The sequence below is a fragment of the Camelus dromedarius genome, chromosome 17 (assembly GCF_036321535.1).
Source record: "Camelus dromedarius isolate mCamDro1 chromosome 17, mCamDro1.pat, whole genome shotgun sequence".
NCBI classification, from domain to species: Eukaryota; Metazoa; Chordata; class Mammalia; order Artiodactyla; family Camelidae; genus Camelus; species Camelus dromedarius.
Genome location: NC_087452.1, coordinates 36,456,427 through 36,472,896, shown reverse-complemented (window position 1 = coordinate 36,472,896; position 16,470 = coordinate 36,456,427). Strand labels below are relative to the sequence as shown.

General features: G+C 50.7%; 1 protein-coding gene across 5 annotated transcripts in view; it reads right to left on the bottom strand.

Annotated features, from left to right (window-relative positions):
• The window catches only part of SLC6A20 (solute carrier family 6 member 20), a 32,486-nt gene extending 17,352 nt beyond the window's left edge, over window positions 1-15,134 (bottom strand). Inside the window, exons 1-3 of one of the 5 annotated variants that reach the window (XR_004142412.2) lie at window positions 14,936-15,074; window positions 5,696-5,836; window positions 3,886-3,977 (exon numbers count right to left, since the gene is read on the bottom strand). Coding sequence is in view for 4 of the 5 variants with exons in the window: in XM_010982758.3 (XP_010981060.2) it covers window positions 3,886-3,977; window positions 5,696-5,836; window positions 14,936-15,056 (354 nt within the window). In the remaining variant the exon portion in view is untranslated. Of the gene's footprint in view, window positions 1-3,885; window positions 3,978-5,695; window positions 6,950-7,499; window positions 8,131-14,935 lie in introns of those variants that run through there. The other 4 variants (XM_010982758.3, XM_010982760.3, XM_064496637.1 and 1 more) reach the window with 4 other exon arrangements.
• Window positions 15,135-16,470: the final 1,336 nt, after the last annotated feature.

Sequence of the window (16,470 nt, the reverse complement as noted above, 5' to 3'; positions counted from 1 at the left end):
GGAGGTTCTTAGAAGAGAAGGACACTGGTCCCCAAAGGCCAGGAGGCTGAAGCACCTGAAGACAGAGAATCGGAGGATTTATTGTGGGCATAGGTGGGGCTTGGGCAGAGAAGAGAGGCTGGGAGGGGCTCCACATGCCTTGCAGTGTTTGTTGAAAACTACTGAACTCTACAGTGGGTCTGAGAGACTGAATCACAGGGACCATTGATGACAAATGAACTGTGATCCACAATCTCTGCAGCAGGCAGCCCAGAAACTCAAAACACAGCACCTACAGCAATCAGCCCAGAGTGGTCAGAACTTGATCACTGACTGCGGCTTTCCTAACTTGTGTTCCCTCCAACTTAGAACCAAAGGGAAAGAGCCAAATATGCTCCCCTAATCAATCACACGCGTAGTCCACCTATGGTTTCCATGCCAACAACCTCCAGTCAGGGCACACCCACAGCCTTCCATCTGCCCACCAACACAATTTCCCACTCCTCTGACTGCCTTGGAGTCTCTGCCAAATGCAAATTATGGCACTGACTCCCTTGTTATAGCAGCTCAGAATAAACAGCCTCTGCTGGTTCTCATTTGGGTGGTTTTTGTTTATTTCCACAAGCCCCTAGCAACTCCTCACATGGATAAGACTTCGGTCCTGCCCTCACTGACTGGTGCTGGAGACAGGCATTTCCTAGGACAGGCATTGGGTTTGGAAGTTAGAGGGGGTTGTGGTTCAGCCCCTCTGCAGCCATCTTCTGCATCTAGGACAGAGATAACTGATGACTTCCTTTGAGCCTGAGTCAAGCTACACCTGAAGCAGTTCCACTCCTGGACTTTGTGGATGGAGTCAGTAAGAGCCTCTTCTGCTTCCGCTAGTTTGAAAAGAGTTCTCCATCACTTAGGAACAAAAGAGCCTAAATGTGTACAGTGAACATGACCCAGGGCCAAGCACTAAAGAGAAGTACCCAGCTGGGTAGGGGAGAGTGGATTAAATTCTGGCTTGGAGGGAGATGGGGGTTAGGGAACCCACCTCTGCTCTGCCAAGAACAGCTCCACGTTAATCAGTTTCCCAGCTCAGACTTCATTAGACAAAAACCCTCCACTGACAGAATCAAGTCCAACCCCACAGGGTTCAATCCCTGTATTTCACAGGAAACAGCATTGAGCCCCAGTGGCGTTCCCTGGATGGGCCAGGGCCACACTGCCAGTGAGCAGCTGGAGCCCAGGTTTGTCACCTGGAAAGTACCTGGAACCTGTGCTGGTGGGACCCCTGGCAGCAATCAAGGGACCCTCACCCACTGGAATGGAGAGCCAGATTCAAGCTTTGGCCCCAAATGTTTCCAGAGGTGACCACCAGCAGTTCCTCCCTTCAAGAGGTGGCATCCACTGACCCGCCTCGTGAACCTGGGCTGGCCTGTGTCTTGCTTTGACCAACAGAACGCAGTGAAGTGAAACTGTGTGACTTCCTGGCCTCAGCATGAGGCCTTGAAGCTGTCATTTTTGCCTTCTTGGACACCAGTTGGCATGTAAAGACATCTGGGCTAGACCGCTGAGGAGGGCTCCTGGGGAGGACGCCCAGGCGGAGGGAACTGAGGTGCCTGCAGACTACCAGCACTGAGCCCCAGTCCTTGGGAGGCTCCCTGTGGACCTAAAGCCCAGAAGACAGCCCCCGGGCCATCTGCCTGGCTTCTGCAGGACTGACTGGGTCCATTCACTGGACAGTTGCTGTTGCCTGCCCAGCCCAGCCTGGTTCCCAGCCTGTACGTGACTCAGTCAGCTGCGACAGAGGCTTTAAAAATACAATGCCCAGGCTTTTACTGTGCTCCTCCCTGCCACCCCCTGCCAGTGACTCAGGTTTCACTGGCCTGGGCTGGGGACTGGGCACTGGAGTTTTAAAAGCTCCTTTGGCTGATTCTAGCACAAAGCCAGCATGGAGAAGTTTTAAAGTACAAAGGACTTGTTCAGTTGACCAATTCCCAGAACCTAGCGTCTCTAGCTCTGAATCAGTGGGTCAGGCTGGGATCCCGGCACCTGCATTTCTAACAGCTGGTGCTCCTGCAGGGAAAGGCTGGACACGAGGCTGGAAAGCCCGGCCTGGAGGAGGGATGGACAAGAGCAAAGACCCTGAGGCCAGGCTGCCTGCATCGAATCTCCCAGCTACTTAACTCCCCTCTGCCTCCAGTACTCAGTGTATCAGCATCATGGGGTATGGTGATGATCACATGAGCAAATACTTCTGAAGTGCTTGCGACTCTACCTGGCCCAGAGAGGGTGTGAGTGAATGTTGCTGCAGGAACTACCGTTATTATGTGACCTTGGAGGATGCTCCAAGGCAGAGACAGATCTGTGAAGGACGGACCATCCTTCAACTGGAAGGATGACCACTCACAGTCAAGTGATTTTCAGGAATCACTAACCTTCACACTTCGGAGGGTTAGAAAAAGATAACCCCTTTCTTGAGACATTCTATTTTCGCCTTTGGAAGACGGTCAAATTAACCTGATTTGTTAGAGCAAGACACATTGCTTCCACTTTTGGAAAATTGTCTTAATAAGTATACAGATCTATAATGCCTGCAACCCCTTAGCTGGAATGGTGTTGTGCAATGCACAACTTGCCCAACCATACATGACAGCCCTGCACAGAGGAGGGGAAATGGTCCCCAGGCTGGAGAGTAGAGGAGTGCCCTGCTTCTCTGAGGAAGGTGGGGGAGAGAGAGGGTTGTGGCTAGTCTTCATGGTGCTCTAGGCTGAGCCAGGGAGAGGGTGAGGGGCTGCAGCTAAGCTCAGGGCAGAGAGTTCTTCCTGTCAGGGATGTGCGCAAGGCATTTTCCAGTGAGGTGACCTGGGTGGGGAGGATTGGGAATCCAGAATTGGGTGTGGAGGTAGCACCTTCTAAGAGTAGATGCCAACTCCTGATTATTGAGGTCATTCACCCCAGCATTCCTCGGGGCCCCATGTGCCCCAGAGACTGGCCTCACAAACGGGCCAGTTCACAGTCCATGCCGGCCCCGCCTAGCTTTTGGACCTTGGAGACAGGGTCTGAGTCGTGAAGGCCTGGCTCAGTGGCCAAGGGTGAGGCATCCGTCCAGCGAGCTCCTGTCTCCTCCCACTGGGGAAGAGGCTGAGATGGAGGAGGCTGCTGGGAGGTGAGTGGGGAAGTGGCAGTGGGGTCCCCAAGAGTGAAAGCCGGGCACCGAGGAAAAGAGTGAACACGGGCAGTGGAGGGGAAATCCCCATTTCAGATACGAAGACCACCTGTTGGTGCAGAATCAGGATTCTCTCTTCTCTACGATTTCCAGCCCCTTCCTCATTTTCTACAGTGAGCATCAGCTATGGTTATAGTCAGAAATGCATTTTTTAAATGTTTATTTTTGGGAAGAGCTGCTATTGTGTTACAGGGGGTGACAACGGTCCTTCTAGGAGAATTTTGCAGAGAAAAGGAGGGGCTCAGCCTGGAGGCAGAAACTTGGAAGAACAAGAAACAGACAATGATGATATGGGGAGGAGGAGGGGAAGAAGGGCGAGGAGCAGGAGGAGGAGGAGCAGGAACAGGAGGAACAGGAGAAGGACGAAGGCCGGTACTGTCATGCTCCGTGGGTGGAGCCCCTCCCCAGCAGTTCTCTTCACAGGTTTCCCCCAGGACCCACTATGTGGTGATTCTTAATATTTCAGGGGTCACATCCTTCAGAGAGAACCCGATGAAAGCCATGGGCCTGCTCTCCAGAAGTGTGCACACACACAACAGCAGGGGTCCTGGGGTGCCCGGCCTCCCCCCAGCCCTTTGTACCACGCCCCGGCTCTAAGGCTGCCACCCCCACCCTCCACCCCTGGGCAGGTGGGTGGCCTGGGGTCCTCCCCTTCTCCTGCTGCGGCCCCTGCGCTGCCTGGGCTTGCTCACCTGGAAGGAGTGGAAGAGGTACCAGAAGGCCCAGGCGTTGATGACGTTGTAGTACATGGAGAGGAAGAAGGACACCACCACGCTGGCCACGCCTGAAGGGACAGGACGCAGAGGGCGCTGAGGGCCGCCCCTCCCCCCGACACGGACCGGGCAGTGGTGGCTCTGCCGTGTCCACCCTGTGGTGGCAAAACCTCCTTTGGCAGGTTGGTGACCTGGCACCTGCGAGCACTTTCTAAGGCTTAGTCTCTCCCCCACCTCTCTCCCCGTCTTCTGGGACGTGAGGCTGGTGACGTTCTTTTGAGATCTAAGTGCCAGGTGCTGGGCAATGTACTTTATATGCTTCAGGTCCTCACAATGCTGTTGTGAAACGGGTACTGTTATGCCCACTTCACAGAGGAGGAGACTGAGGCACAACGCTTGCCCAAGACCACACAGCTATGAAGTGGCAGAACTAGGATTCGAACCATATGAGAAGCACTTTGTCACTGATGCCAGACATCATAATTGCTCCTTCCTTGGCTTGCCTGAAGCTGGGTCACTTGTGCCAAACCCTGCCCAGTGGTGTCAGGGAGCAGGCTGTGAGGGGGTGTGTCAGGAGTGGAGGGGATGGGGGCTGCCCCGACCTGGTCAGGCCTGCAGGGAACCAGTGAGGGGTTGGGGGCACCCGAAGCAGAGAGAGGGTTGGTAACCAGAGATGTTTAGAGCTGGCCCTCAGCAGCCCTGAGAGCCACTGTGCACATCTCTGCTCAACCCCACACCCTGGGGCACCGCCTTAGAAGTTGACATTGGTGGCAGTAGTTACACCATTGGTATCCATAAATGCTACAACCAGGCCTTCCTCCACCCCCACCCACCTGGACAGCCAGCTGTTAAACATTCACCAGAATTCCTGATTGGCATAAACATCTGGTATCTTTCCTATTGCACCACAAATGCTGCGTCAGAGAAGCCCTCTGTGATTGATGACTCAAGCCGATTGTAAAACCACACACCTCCATGTTAAAAATTAACAGCCATTCAAAATGAGGCAGCTGGATCTGGAGATGATTTGTGAGGCCACTGGACGCATTTCTTCTGTATCTAAGTCATGTGCAGGTTTACATCCTCCTTGCTCCTGAGATATCCCTCAGCTTTCCCGCCTGCCTTTCTGCTGGAGGGTTGAGAGGGACGAGCAGAATGGACCATGGCCATTGCTGGTCAAAGTTCCTCCTGCTCACAGAGGAGCCCTGGCACGTGAGAGCTGTGCAGAGCAGGTGAACCATCTCCCCGGTGCCCAGGACACTGGCTCCAAGTAACTCAGCGGAGGCAGGATGGAAAGCTGTGCCCCTCTGGCCATCCACTGAGCCTTGGCTTCTGTGCACTGGAGATATGGATGGTGCCCCACAACCTCTCTGGTGTGATGAAGATTAAATGAGCTCACACACAAATACACGTAAAGTTAGTAGTAATTAGCAGGGGAGTTTCCAGAATGGTTGCTGGCCAGGACAGAGTTACAGCTGCTTTCCTGGTCAGTTATTTCCCTTTAACAGATGAGCAAACTGAGGCCCAGAGAAGAGAAGCAATGTGGCATCAGTTCCCTGGGGTATGCATCCTTCTTCTCTTACTGTCCCATGGGTAAGAGATCCAGCCCACATTCTACAGCATCTCCCTCCTGGGCCATCCGCCCACCCCATTCCAGGGTTCTCTCCTGGGCTTCATGCTTGCCCCTTGCTCCAGCAGCTTTACCAGTGGACTCTCCCCTCACCTCCTCCTGCCCAGGATAGAGTCTGAGGGTCCACAGGTGGGAGAGGACTGGAAAGGACCCACTTACCAACGCCACTGAGGTAGGGGCTGATTGTCCTCCAGGCGCCGATGCTGCCCTGCCGCATGCGCTGCCCCACTGCCAGTTCCAGGTACAGGAGCGGCATGCCCTCCACGATGAGCATGACGATGTAGGGCACCAGGAAACTACCTGCAGGTGTCCAGCCAAAACCAGGTCATCAGCGCTGGGCTTTGTAACCCACCCAACGGCTCAGCCAATGTCCTTCCATTCATCCTCCCTTTCTTCCCTCAGTCTTTCCACTTGTCCATTCATCCTTCTGCCTTTCCATCCATCCACCTATCTTCCATTCATCCATCCATCCATCCATCCAACCATCCTCCATCCGGTCTTCTTTTATCTTTCCTTCAGAATCCATCTGCCTATCTTTCTACTCATCCTCCATTCTTCCAACATCCACTCTTTTGTCTTCCATCCATCCATCCAACCATCCTTCTATCTTTCTACTCATCCATCTATCCATGGATGACATGTGGCCAGATCAGTTGTTAAAATCTTTAAATACTTCCATTCTGGGTGGTAGACTGCTGCTGTCCCAAGCCCCATGAGTGCCTTCCTCAATGCCTCAGCTGCCCCAGCCCCTCGGCCAGAAACCCCCATTCCATCTTCTGTTGCAGCAACTAATGGTTGATCAGAGCCTGGACCACTGCATGGTTAAATGTTCTGAACATCATTCCTGAATCTGTCCATCCAGCCGTCCACCTCCACACACTTCCTTTGGGCTTTTCGCACAGCCCTGATGGTGCCCACAGGAGGTGTTACGTTAAACAACCGTTTCACTAAACCTTCCTCTGGGCTGGGCCCTAAGCTGGGTGTGGGGTGGATGGGAGGTTAGCAGCCCTGCTCCTAGCCCACGAGGGATCACGTGGGCAGAGGAGTTTCACCTTCCTTTACAGAGCACCTTCGTTGTGTTTATCCATTTTATACAGTGGCCTTCAGCCTAAAATTTCATTTTAATAAAGGTACTATACCAATACAAATTTTAAACCCACTGGTTTCCAAGGAGCCACCTGCAGACAAATGCCCCCATGATAGTGGGGAGCCAGAGGGTATGATTGGAGCCATGAAAGGCACCCCCCCACCACCGCCAGACACATGGACAAAGGATGGCAGCCTGTTGGGAGGTCCCCCACACCGGCTGTCCCCGCCGGCAGCTGAGCCACTGCTTCTCCGGTTGGTCTCGGCCCCCTCCTCCGCAGCCCCTCGGCCATTCCTCCCTCAGTTCCTGGCTCCTTGGCAGTGGACCTGAAAAAAGTTCACTAGGAGAAGAGGGCAAGACTTCTGATTAAAATAAAACCCTGACCCTACAGATGCAGGGATTAAAGGCTGCTTACAGGAGGAACTGGCTCTGAAAGTATTAGGGTAAACAACACAATACATATGCTCATAGAAACATCTGGTATTTACAAAAATGCCTCCGTTGTATGTACGTGCGGCCTTACAGCCCACTTTTCTCCCTCAACAGGATCGCACCATCACTCTCTGGGCTACCCCAAGCACCTCCACCTGACTCCGCAAGTAGCTGCAGGACATTCCACTGGGAAGATGAGCCCAGAAGCAGAAAGGCCAAGCAGAGCCTCCCGTCCTCCCACCCCAGGCTCCCTCCCCACGGAGAGAAAGGCAGCGGCTGTGTGCTCGGGAGCGTGAGCCCCACACCGCCAGGTCTCCATCCGCTCTGCTCACACCGGGGCTACAACAAATCCTGCCCTCTCATTTCTGGGCTCTGTGTTGAAGACGCTGCCGGGCCCTTCCTTGCTCCCTTCCTGCCCAGGAGAAACGTGTTTCAGCCTCTTACCCCAGGTCCTCTCAACAGCAAGGAGTCCAAGAGGCCATCAGGGGCTCTCACCCACCACATACCTATCAAGATAGGTAGCGTTGGGACAACCTGCTTGGAGCAACATTCAAACCCTCACTGGTTATAAGAAAAGCTTATTTTCACCCAAGGTGTTAAACAGTAACCACAGGAGGCCGGAATGGTCCACGGAAGGCTTTCCTCTTTCCCAGGGCCTGATGGTCCGCTGCCCACGGGCAGGTCGGAAATCCAAGGCCAGGCGCCCAGATGGGAATGAGGGCTCTTCAGCCCTGCCCTCCAGTGATTCTTTCACCCCTCCCACCGCGCAACCAGCCAGCCAGACACACTCTCCCAGTGGATCTGCTCTACTTTCACTGCCTCGACAAATGATGCCAGAACAAGCGAATATCTATATGCAGAAAAAAATGAACTTCAATCCATACCTCACATTTTATACCTTCCCCCTAAAAAAACCTCAAAATGGATCACAGACCTATTACAACTCAAAACTATAAAACTTCTAGAAGAAAACACAAGAGAAAATCTTCCTGATCTTAAGTTAGGCAAAGATTTCTTAGCTGAAACATCAGAAACATTATCTGTGAAAGAAAATGTTGATATATCTTCATAAAATATTAGACTTCACTTTAAAACTGTGCTCCATAAACAACATTGTCAGGAGAGTAAAAAGACAAGCTACTGGGTGAAAATATTTTCAAAACATGTATGTGGCAAAGCCTTTGTATCTAGAATATATATAGAACTCTCAAAACTCAATAATGAGAAAACAAGGAACTCATTTTTAAAATGTACAAAAAAATGTGAACAGACATTTCACCAAAGAAAATATGTGAAAGGCAAACTAGCACACGAAGATGTTCAGTATTGGTGCTCAGCACGAAAAGGCACATTCAAACCACAATAAGATGATGCTACACACTTATTAGAACAGCTAAAACAGGAAATGCTGGCAATTCCATGTGCTGCCGAGGATGTGGAGGGACTCTGCTAGGGGAAGTGTACAATGGTGCAGCCACTCTGTAATGCAGTTTGGCAGTTTCTGATGAAGTTAAGCAGACGTTCACTGTATGACCCAGCAATCCCATGCCTAGGTATTTACTCTAGAGAAATAAAAACTAATGTTCACACCAAGACCTACACACGAATGTTTACAGTGTCCACATTCATGGTTGTCTTAAATTGGAAACAGCCTAACTGACCTTCAGTGAGTGAATGGAGAAATAAACTCTGCTACATCCATACAACAGAATATTACTCAGCTAATAAAAAGGAACAAACTACTGATTCATGCAACAACATGGGAGAATCTCAAAAGCATTATGCTCAGTGAAAGATGCTGGATTCAAAAGGCTACATACTGTGTAATTCCATTTATATGACATCCCAGAAAAGACAACACTATTGGGACAAAAGACAGACCTACGATTGCTGGGGGCTGGGGGGGGGGGCTGACTACAATGGATATGATTTTGGTAGTGATAACACAACTTCATGTATTTGTCACAATTCATAGAACTGTACACCAAAACAAGTGAGTTATTCTGCATGCAAACATATCACAATAACAGAAAATTGTTTAGTGACCAGTTTGAGAACAAGACTACTGACCAACCCTCTTCTGACTGAACTGCTCCTCATGCTCCTCTTACGTCACACTCTGCCCCTGGATCTGTATGGGAGACCCTGGCATCAGGGAGAGGCAGACAGAGGCCTGAAAAAGGGCGTGTTTGCACCTTCGATGTTGTTGCATCTCGGTGGGGCACAGTGCTGGAGACTAAACATGGCCACACACTCTGCAGCCGCTCCCGGGAAGAGGTGAAGTCTGTTTCCACCCGTGCATCTGGGCTGACCCTGGGGCTTGCTTTGTCCAGTAGGAAGTGGGGAAGAGGGTGCCATGGTGGTTCCAGAGCCCAGGCCTCAAGGTAGCTTACAGCTTCACCTTCATCATCTTGGAGTGCAGCCCTGAGACCACCATGTATGGAAGCTGGTCCAAGCTACCTGGGATAAAGGGCCACGTGGAGGAGGGTCCCAGCCAACTCAGCATCAGCTGCCAACATGTGAGTACCTTCCAGCCCAGCCGACCCACCAGCCAATGGAGCTGCTTGAGCCAGGCCAAACGAAACCGGCAGAGAAACACCCAGCCCCTCACAGAAGTGGGAGAAATAAGTTAATTGTTTCAGCCACAACTTTCTTTTTCCTTTTTACCTCTTAATACTTCAATATGTATTTCCTAAAAACAAAGACATTCTCTTCCATAATCTCAGTGCATAGAGCAAAATCAGGAAGTCAACACTGACACAGATCTATTATTTTATCTGCAGACCTTACTGGCATTTTACCAATTACTCCACTAATGGCCTTTCCCTGGTCTCAAATCTGGCTCACGATCGCATACGGCCTGTGCCATGTCTGTTGGCCTCCTTTAATCTGGGACAGCACCACACTCTGTCTTTGTCTCTCATGACCTTGACATGCTGGAGACACCAGTCGGTTACTCTGTGGAATGTCCCTCATTTGGGGTTTCGGCAGGAACACTAAAGGAGCCGGGTCTTTGTCCAGAGGCATGTGATGTTGATTTGCCCCATGCTGGGCAACGTTAACTTTGCTCACTAGGTTTGGAGGGGTCTACCTGGTTTCTCTTACTGTTTTCCCCTTTGCAATTACTAAGAGTCTTGTAGGGAGATGTTTCCGGACTAGGTAACTATCCTATTTCTCATCAGACCTTCACCCACTAGTTTTAGCATATGCCTGAAACAATTATTATTGTGTTGGTTGCCAAATGGTGATTTTTCTAATCCTATCATTCCTTCTAAGTCCTGACATTTTAGAGTGGTCTGTCATGCAGAAACACACAATGGAGGCACCTCTCCAGCTCTGTGTAGATGGCCCGGTCTAACCCCAACCTAACCCTCATTTTCACCTCCTCCAGAAGTGGAGAGGAGGCTGGACCATCAGTGACAAGGGCTCCTCACAGATGGACGGACGCTGCAGACATCAGCCACTTGGCCAGGCCCCCTCCAATGTGTAGATGAAGCCATGGCTGAGTGTCACACCAGAACCACATGAGGAAGTGCCCTGAGCCGTGGCAAGTGTGACTCAGGGTCCTGGGAGAAGGTGCGGACCTCAGCAGCAGCCTGCCTGTCCTGCCTTTATCAGATCAGAGACGATGCTGGATAGTCTGCAGAGAGAGCCCTGGATGGTCTGTGGAGAGAGCGCTGGATTAGACCCGGATGTGGTCGCAGCTACTCCTCCAGAAGTCATCTTTTCTTCTCTGAACTTGATTCCCATCTCTAAGAGGGGTGGGGGGTGGAGACAAGACTGACTTGAGGAGTGTTGTGAGGAGTTAACTGAATACCTGCAGAAAATGCCTGGAGCATGCTAGGGGCCCGATAGCTTGGTTGTTACCAGGATTGAACCTAGAAACCTCAGGATGAGCAGCAGATATGGCCTCTCCCAGGATGCCCTGGCCACATTTTCTGATGGCTGGGACCCGGCATCTTGAGTTGACTTTGCAAATTGAATGTGTTTGGTACTTTACAACCTCTGAAACTCAAGTTCCTGTTCTATCCAGGAGTGCTGTGAAAACACCATGAGCCAGAGAATGAGCACGCGTGCACACGTGCACACACACACGCACAAGCAAGCAGCGGTGGTGCTGTCCACCGTCCTTCCGTGGACTGAGCTGGTGCGGCTCAGCCCCGGCTGTGTGCTGTCCTGAGGGGCTGTGGCTCTAGGGCCGGGCCAAGGCTGGCTCATACTGGCTCACACGAACCTCACACCTCTTCCAGCCCCACATTCCTGGACATGACATTGGTGACCTGAAATCTGCCATAGTGGGAGTGTTTACATCCTGGTCATCAGCAAATGCTGTAAATTGGGTCCTGCTCCTCCTTCCAAAAGCCAGCTTTTCTACATTAATGGCACCCCACTCCCTGGCTCCCAGGTGCTGGTGGCCTGGTTGGTGGGGGGCAGGGATTCCTCTAAAGTGTGGTCCATGGACCAGCAGCATCCATCGGCATCATTTAGGAGCCTGTCAGAAATGCAGAATCCTGCCCTCCCATGCAGGTCTGCAAATCAGAATCTCTAGGGATGGGGCCAGCAGTCTGTAGTTTATCAAGAGACTTAGGTGGGCAAAATCTGAGACTAATGATCTAATGATCTAAGCACCAGGGAGGAGCAGAAAGGGCTTTGAGGGGAAGTGTCATTGTCCCACTGTCTGGTCAGGTGTCCTCTGATTTCCCCTCTTTCTAGTTCAAATATCATACAGAGAAAACAGGTGAAAAAAAAATCCACATTTCCGTGAGCCACATAACTATTCTCATCCCTCCACGTTTCTTCCACAATTTGAGCCTGTTTATAACAAGGTCAACCGCTGGTGAACTCACTTCCCGCACGTTAGTATCCAGCACGTTTGCATCCCAATTTCATCCTGAACAACCATGGCCCTAGACTTTGACATAGTCGCCAAGACCTGCTGACTTTCTCAAGCAGAGCTTTTGTGCAGTTCCTTCAGCTGCCTTTCCTTTGTTCTAGCGCTGACGTGCTGTAAGAGGTGGTTGGCACCTGGAATGTAATCTTCAGAATTAACATTCCTCGGGCCGGCCCGGCCCGCAGAGCAGGAAAGAAACCAGCCTCCCTGGTCATGGGCAGAACCTCATGGAAAGCAGCGTGGACCCCTAATCCTTTTTATTCTGGTAAGTATTTTGGCACAGCTTGGCTCTACAGTTGATAAACAAGCTCTTTGTTGGCTGGCAGGGGATGGGGGTGCTGGAAGTCACGGCTCTGTGTAGAGGGAAGTTAGATACCCTTCTGGGGCTTTTCACCATGTGTTTGGTTACCGTCAGGCACGGGTGTGTAAACATAAAGCACTTATTGTAGCCATTGGGCAGCGAGAGCCTTGCGAAAACCACCAGCATCCCCAGCTCGTGAACTCTGTGGCTTTTCATAATAGACCTGGCTCGTTCATCCAACAAATATTCACTGGGTGCCTCCTCTGACCCCACCACTTCACAGAGATGGGGCTGATGGGGGACAAACTCTAGAACAAGGTGCAGTCCTTCTGACCAGGTGCTGAGAGTGCTCCAGGCTGACAGCGCATCCCAGATGGCGGAATAGCTTGTGCAAAGTGTGGAGGCAAAGAGTGGGCGTTCACTGATGGAGAGTTGTTCAGAATAGTTCTGAGGGCTGGAGGATGAGTGGCAGGAAATGAGGTGGAAATAGGGGCAGGTGTTAGGTGGTCAAGTCCTTACTGAGCAAGGATAAGCTGCCAGGTCTTGGTTCTGTGGACGCTTAGGACTGAGAGGGCACCACCCATTCATCCTACATCTGTCCATCCTGGACACATCCATCCATCCATCCACTCACCAATCTGTCCCCTCCCCAGTGTCTATCTGCTAGTCAACCATCATCTATCCATCCATCAGCCTAAGTATACTCTGTACCAGGCACAGGATGTCTTCTTTCCTTTCCTGGGTTCTGAAGGTCTTGCAGTTTCCCTGGCAACTCTGTAGATACAGCTGACCCCTGAATAAAAACTGGGTTTGAACTGCATGGGTCCACTTATGAGTGGATTTTTTTCAGTAGTACATACCACGTTACTACGATTCCTGGTTGGCTGAATCCATGGATGCAGAACTGCGGATATGGAGGAACGGAAGATACAGAGGGCCAACCACAGGGATTTTCGACTGTGTGGAGGATCAGCTATACTCTGTTTCAGAACTACTCAACCCTACCTGTGTCCATCTGCAGACTATTCGGATGATGGTGTTGTTAGAAACAAGGAATTAAATAGTCATGTGACAGCAAGTTTCACTAGGCCTGATGTCCAGGAAATGTGTAGTCAGGATAAAGGTACCATGAGTAGGTATGCTGAACATAAAATGATGTGGAAATCTCATGTTGACAAGTCTTTCAAAAGTCATTTATGAAGCTGTCAGAGCACACAGGAACACAGGCACTTAACATAATTAAGAGGTATATACGTGTTTCAAATTTCAAAAAAGGAGTCAGAGGATTAAGAATGCACTTTTTAAAAAACTGTACACTAACCTTTTGTCTTTTTTTTGAGCTGGAGGGGTGAGGGTCAGGAAGCAGCGTTTTAGGTCTTGGCCTTCTTAGCCTTCTTAAATGGATTAAATTTGGTAAATACTTTGCTCTAACATCGTTCATTGTCCTTTATGGTGAAAAAACCACTTATGCTGATTATAGAAGACATCATACACACACGCACACACACAGTATAAGGTAAGCAAAAATCACCCAGAGTTAACTACTGTTGCATTCCCCCTTGGTTTTTTTTTTTTTCATTCTCTTTTCTCTGTGTAGTTTAAAACACAGTTGACCATCCATTTTATAGCGCTTTGAATCTGACTTCCCTCCCTCCACTTAATATACGATATGAAAAAATACTCATGTACATTTTCTACAAACACTAACTTAATGGCTTCAAAGAGCACCGCTGGTGTATGTTCCATAATTTATTGAACCAATTCCCTTTAGTTGAGGGCTAAGAAAGTTTCCAATGTTTTGCTCTTATTAAAAGATGGAGGCCATCCTTTTATTGTCTACCTTCTGTCAGAATTCTACCTTTAGGTAGAAATGGAATAGCTGAAAAAACAATTTTTTTTTTAATGCTAAGACTTCATTCTCTGTTGCCGCCTTGCCTTCCAAAAAAAGCACTTGGCCCTCACTTTGGCAAGTCATGAAGGTGTACCCAGCTCCCTGGAAGGTACAGGAATGCTGTGTGGGTGTGTTGCTTTCTGTCTAGTGAGTGTGCTGTGATGCTTCAGAGGAAAAATTTGTAAAAACCCAAAACAAGCAAAACTGAAATAGAGAGATTAGCATTCCTGCCTATTGTGGTTCCAAACCCCAACCAATCTTTTGATTAAACGTTTAAAGAAATAGTTTAAGATCCTTTTATCCTGAGTTTCAAATCATGCTGCCAGGAATCTAAGTCTCTGATCTGAAAGTTGTATAACGAGTTTCTGTTGAACGAGATAATTTCCTGCTCACTTTTTACACTTAAATGTAAGGATTACTCACTAGCAGTCATATATTGCCACCTTTCTTCCTCCCGAGGGAAGAAAATAGTGTCCCCCGAGCCTCCTACTGCTCACAGAGAAGCCTGACGGACAATGAAGGGTAACGAGAGTGCGCCGGGGGGCTTGGCCGCACCAGCGATGGGGTTGGGGCTGCAAAGGCTCCGGAAGGCGCTTTGGACAAGAGCTCCCGCTGTGGACTGAGGTGTCCTGGGTCCAGTTCCCAACTCTGTAACTTTGGGCAAGTTTGCTCTCTGAGCCTCAGTTTACTGGGATGCAATATGGGACCAACCCCAGCGCTCACCCCCAGGCCACTCCGCACGGAAGGCGCCGGCGCGGGTCCTGCGGGGACGGCGCAGCCCGGGCGCCCGCACTCACCTCCGCCGTACATCTGGCACAGGTAGGGGAAGCGCCACACGTTGCCCAGGCCCACCGCATACGAGATGCAGGCGAACACGAACTGCAGCGGGGTGGCCCACAGCGGCCGCGCTTTCTCCATGGCCCCGGAGCTCGGAGCTCGGCGCTCGGCCTCGCGCGCGGCGGGCTGGGTGCGCGGCGCCCAGGAGCGCCGTCCAGCCCGGCTCGGCCTGGGGGTGGCCCCGAGCCTCTGCGGCGGCCGCTCGCCCGCTTTTTAATGGCTAATCTCATTAACGGCGCGCCCGTCGAAGGGGCGAGGCTGGTAAATAGATGACGGCGAGCCCCACCCCGCCGCCCGGCGCCGCTACCGGGAAGGCGCCCGAGATTGCGTGGAACAGGGCGGTGCCCCGGTCCCTCCAGCTCCCTCCAGCTCCACGTGGGGGCCGGTGTGTGGGCTACAGAGCTCCTGGGGTGGTCGGGTTCCCTCAAGCACATACCCAGCATTTACTGAGTGCCTACTGTGTGCCAGGCTTTGTCTGAGGACTGGGCTGTGAACACAAACGTCTCCAGCCCTCCCAGAGCTGACATTCTGGTAGCGGGAAGTGTTTAAATGGACTAGATGAAATATCCCATTTTCAACTATTTTTAACCTACATAAAGGACAACTCCATATGGTTCATCCTAGTCCATATTTAAGACCTAGAAACGCAAGGAAGCCAACCGAGGCAAGGCAAAGGTGTTAGCAGTTCCTAGAGGGTAAGCTGGGGTGGTCAGAGAGGGCTTCCCAGAAGAGGTGACTTACATTTGCCCAGAGACCAGAAGGAAGTGAGGGACTCCCCTACCTCCCCAAAGGAAGAAGAGTTGTCAGGCAGCCAGATCTCCTTCCATCCCCAGACAGGCTGTGTGTACCTACTGTGTGCAGGGCCGGAAGTCTGGCCCTGTAGTGCCAGGTGGGGCCTGGAATCGAATTTTGAACAACTGCTGTGGAAGCTTCTATTGCTCAGGCCAGTCTAGGGGCCAGAGATTGATTCACTGGGCTCAGGTTGGGGCCTCATTACTTCTACCGGTCTCTTAAGGTGAATTGGTTCTGGAGGGTCATGAGACTCTACTAAGCCATGTGCTTTGGAGTAATGCAGGATCTGGCTTCAAATCTCAGTTCTGCCACCGACTTGGCTGTGTGACCTTGAACAAGTCACTTAACTTCTCTGAGCCTGTTTCCTCATCTGTAATGGGAACAAATATATTTCCCTTCCCATGGGCTCACATGAGAACTAACCTTAGCTTACTACCTGGCACATAGTAAGTGCTCAATAAAGAAGCCTTTTTTTTTTTTTAATGTGCCTGCATACTGTCATACACTGCAGGTAGGCATGTAAAATAGTACAAGACCTATGGAGAACAATTTGGCAATATTCACTGAAATTACAAATGCACATATATCCTTTGACCGAGCAATTCCATTTCTGGAAATATGCAAAACAGTGCATATATAAGGTTATTCATTATAGCATTTTGATAGTTAGAAACTGAAGACAACCCAAGATAAACAAATTATG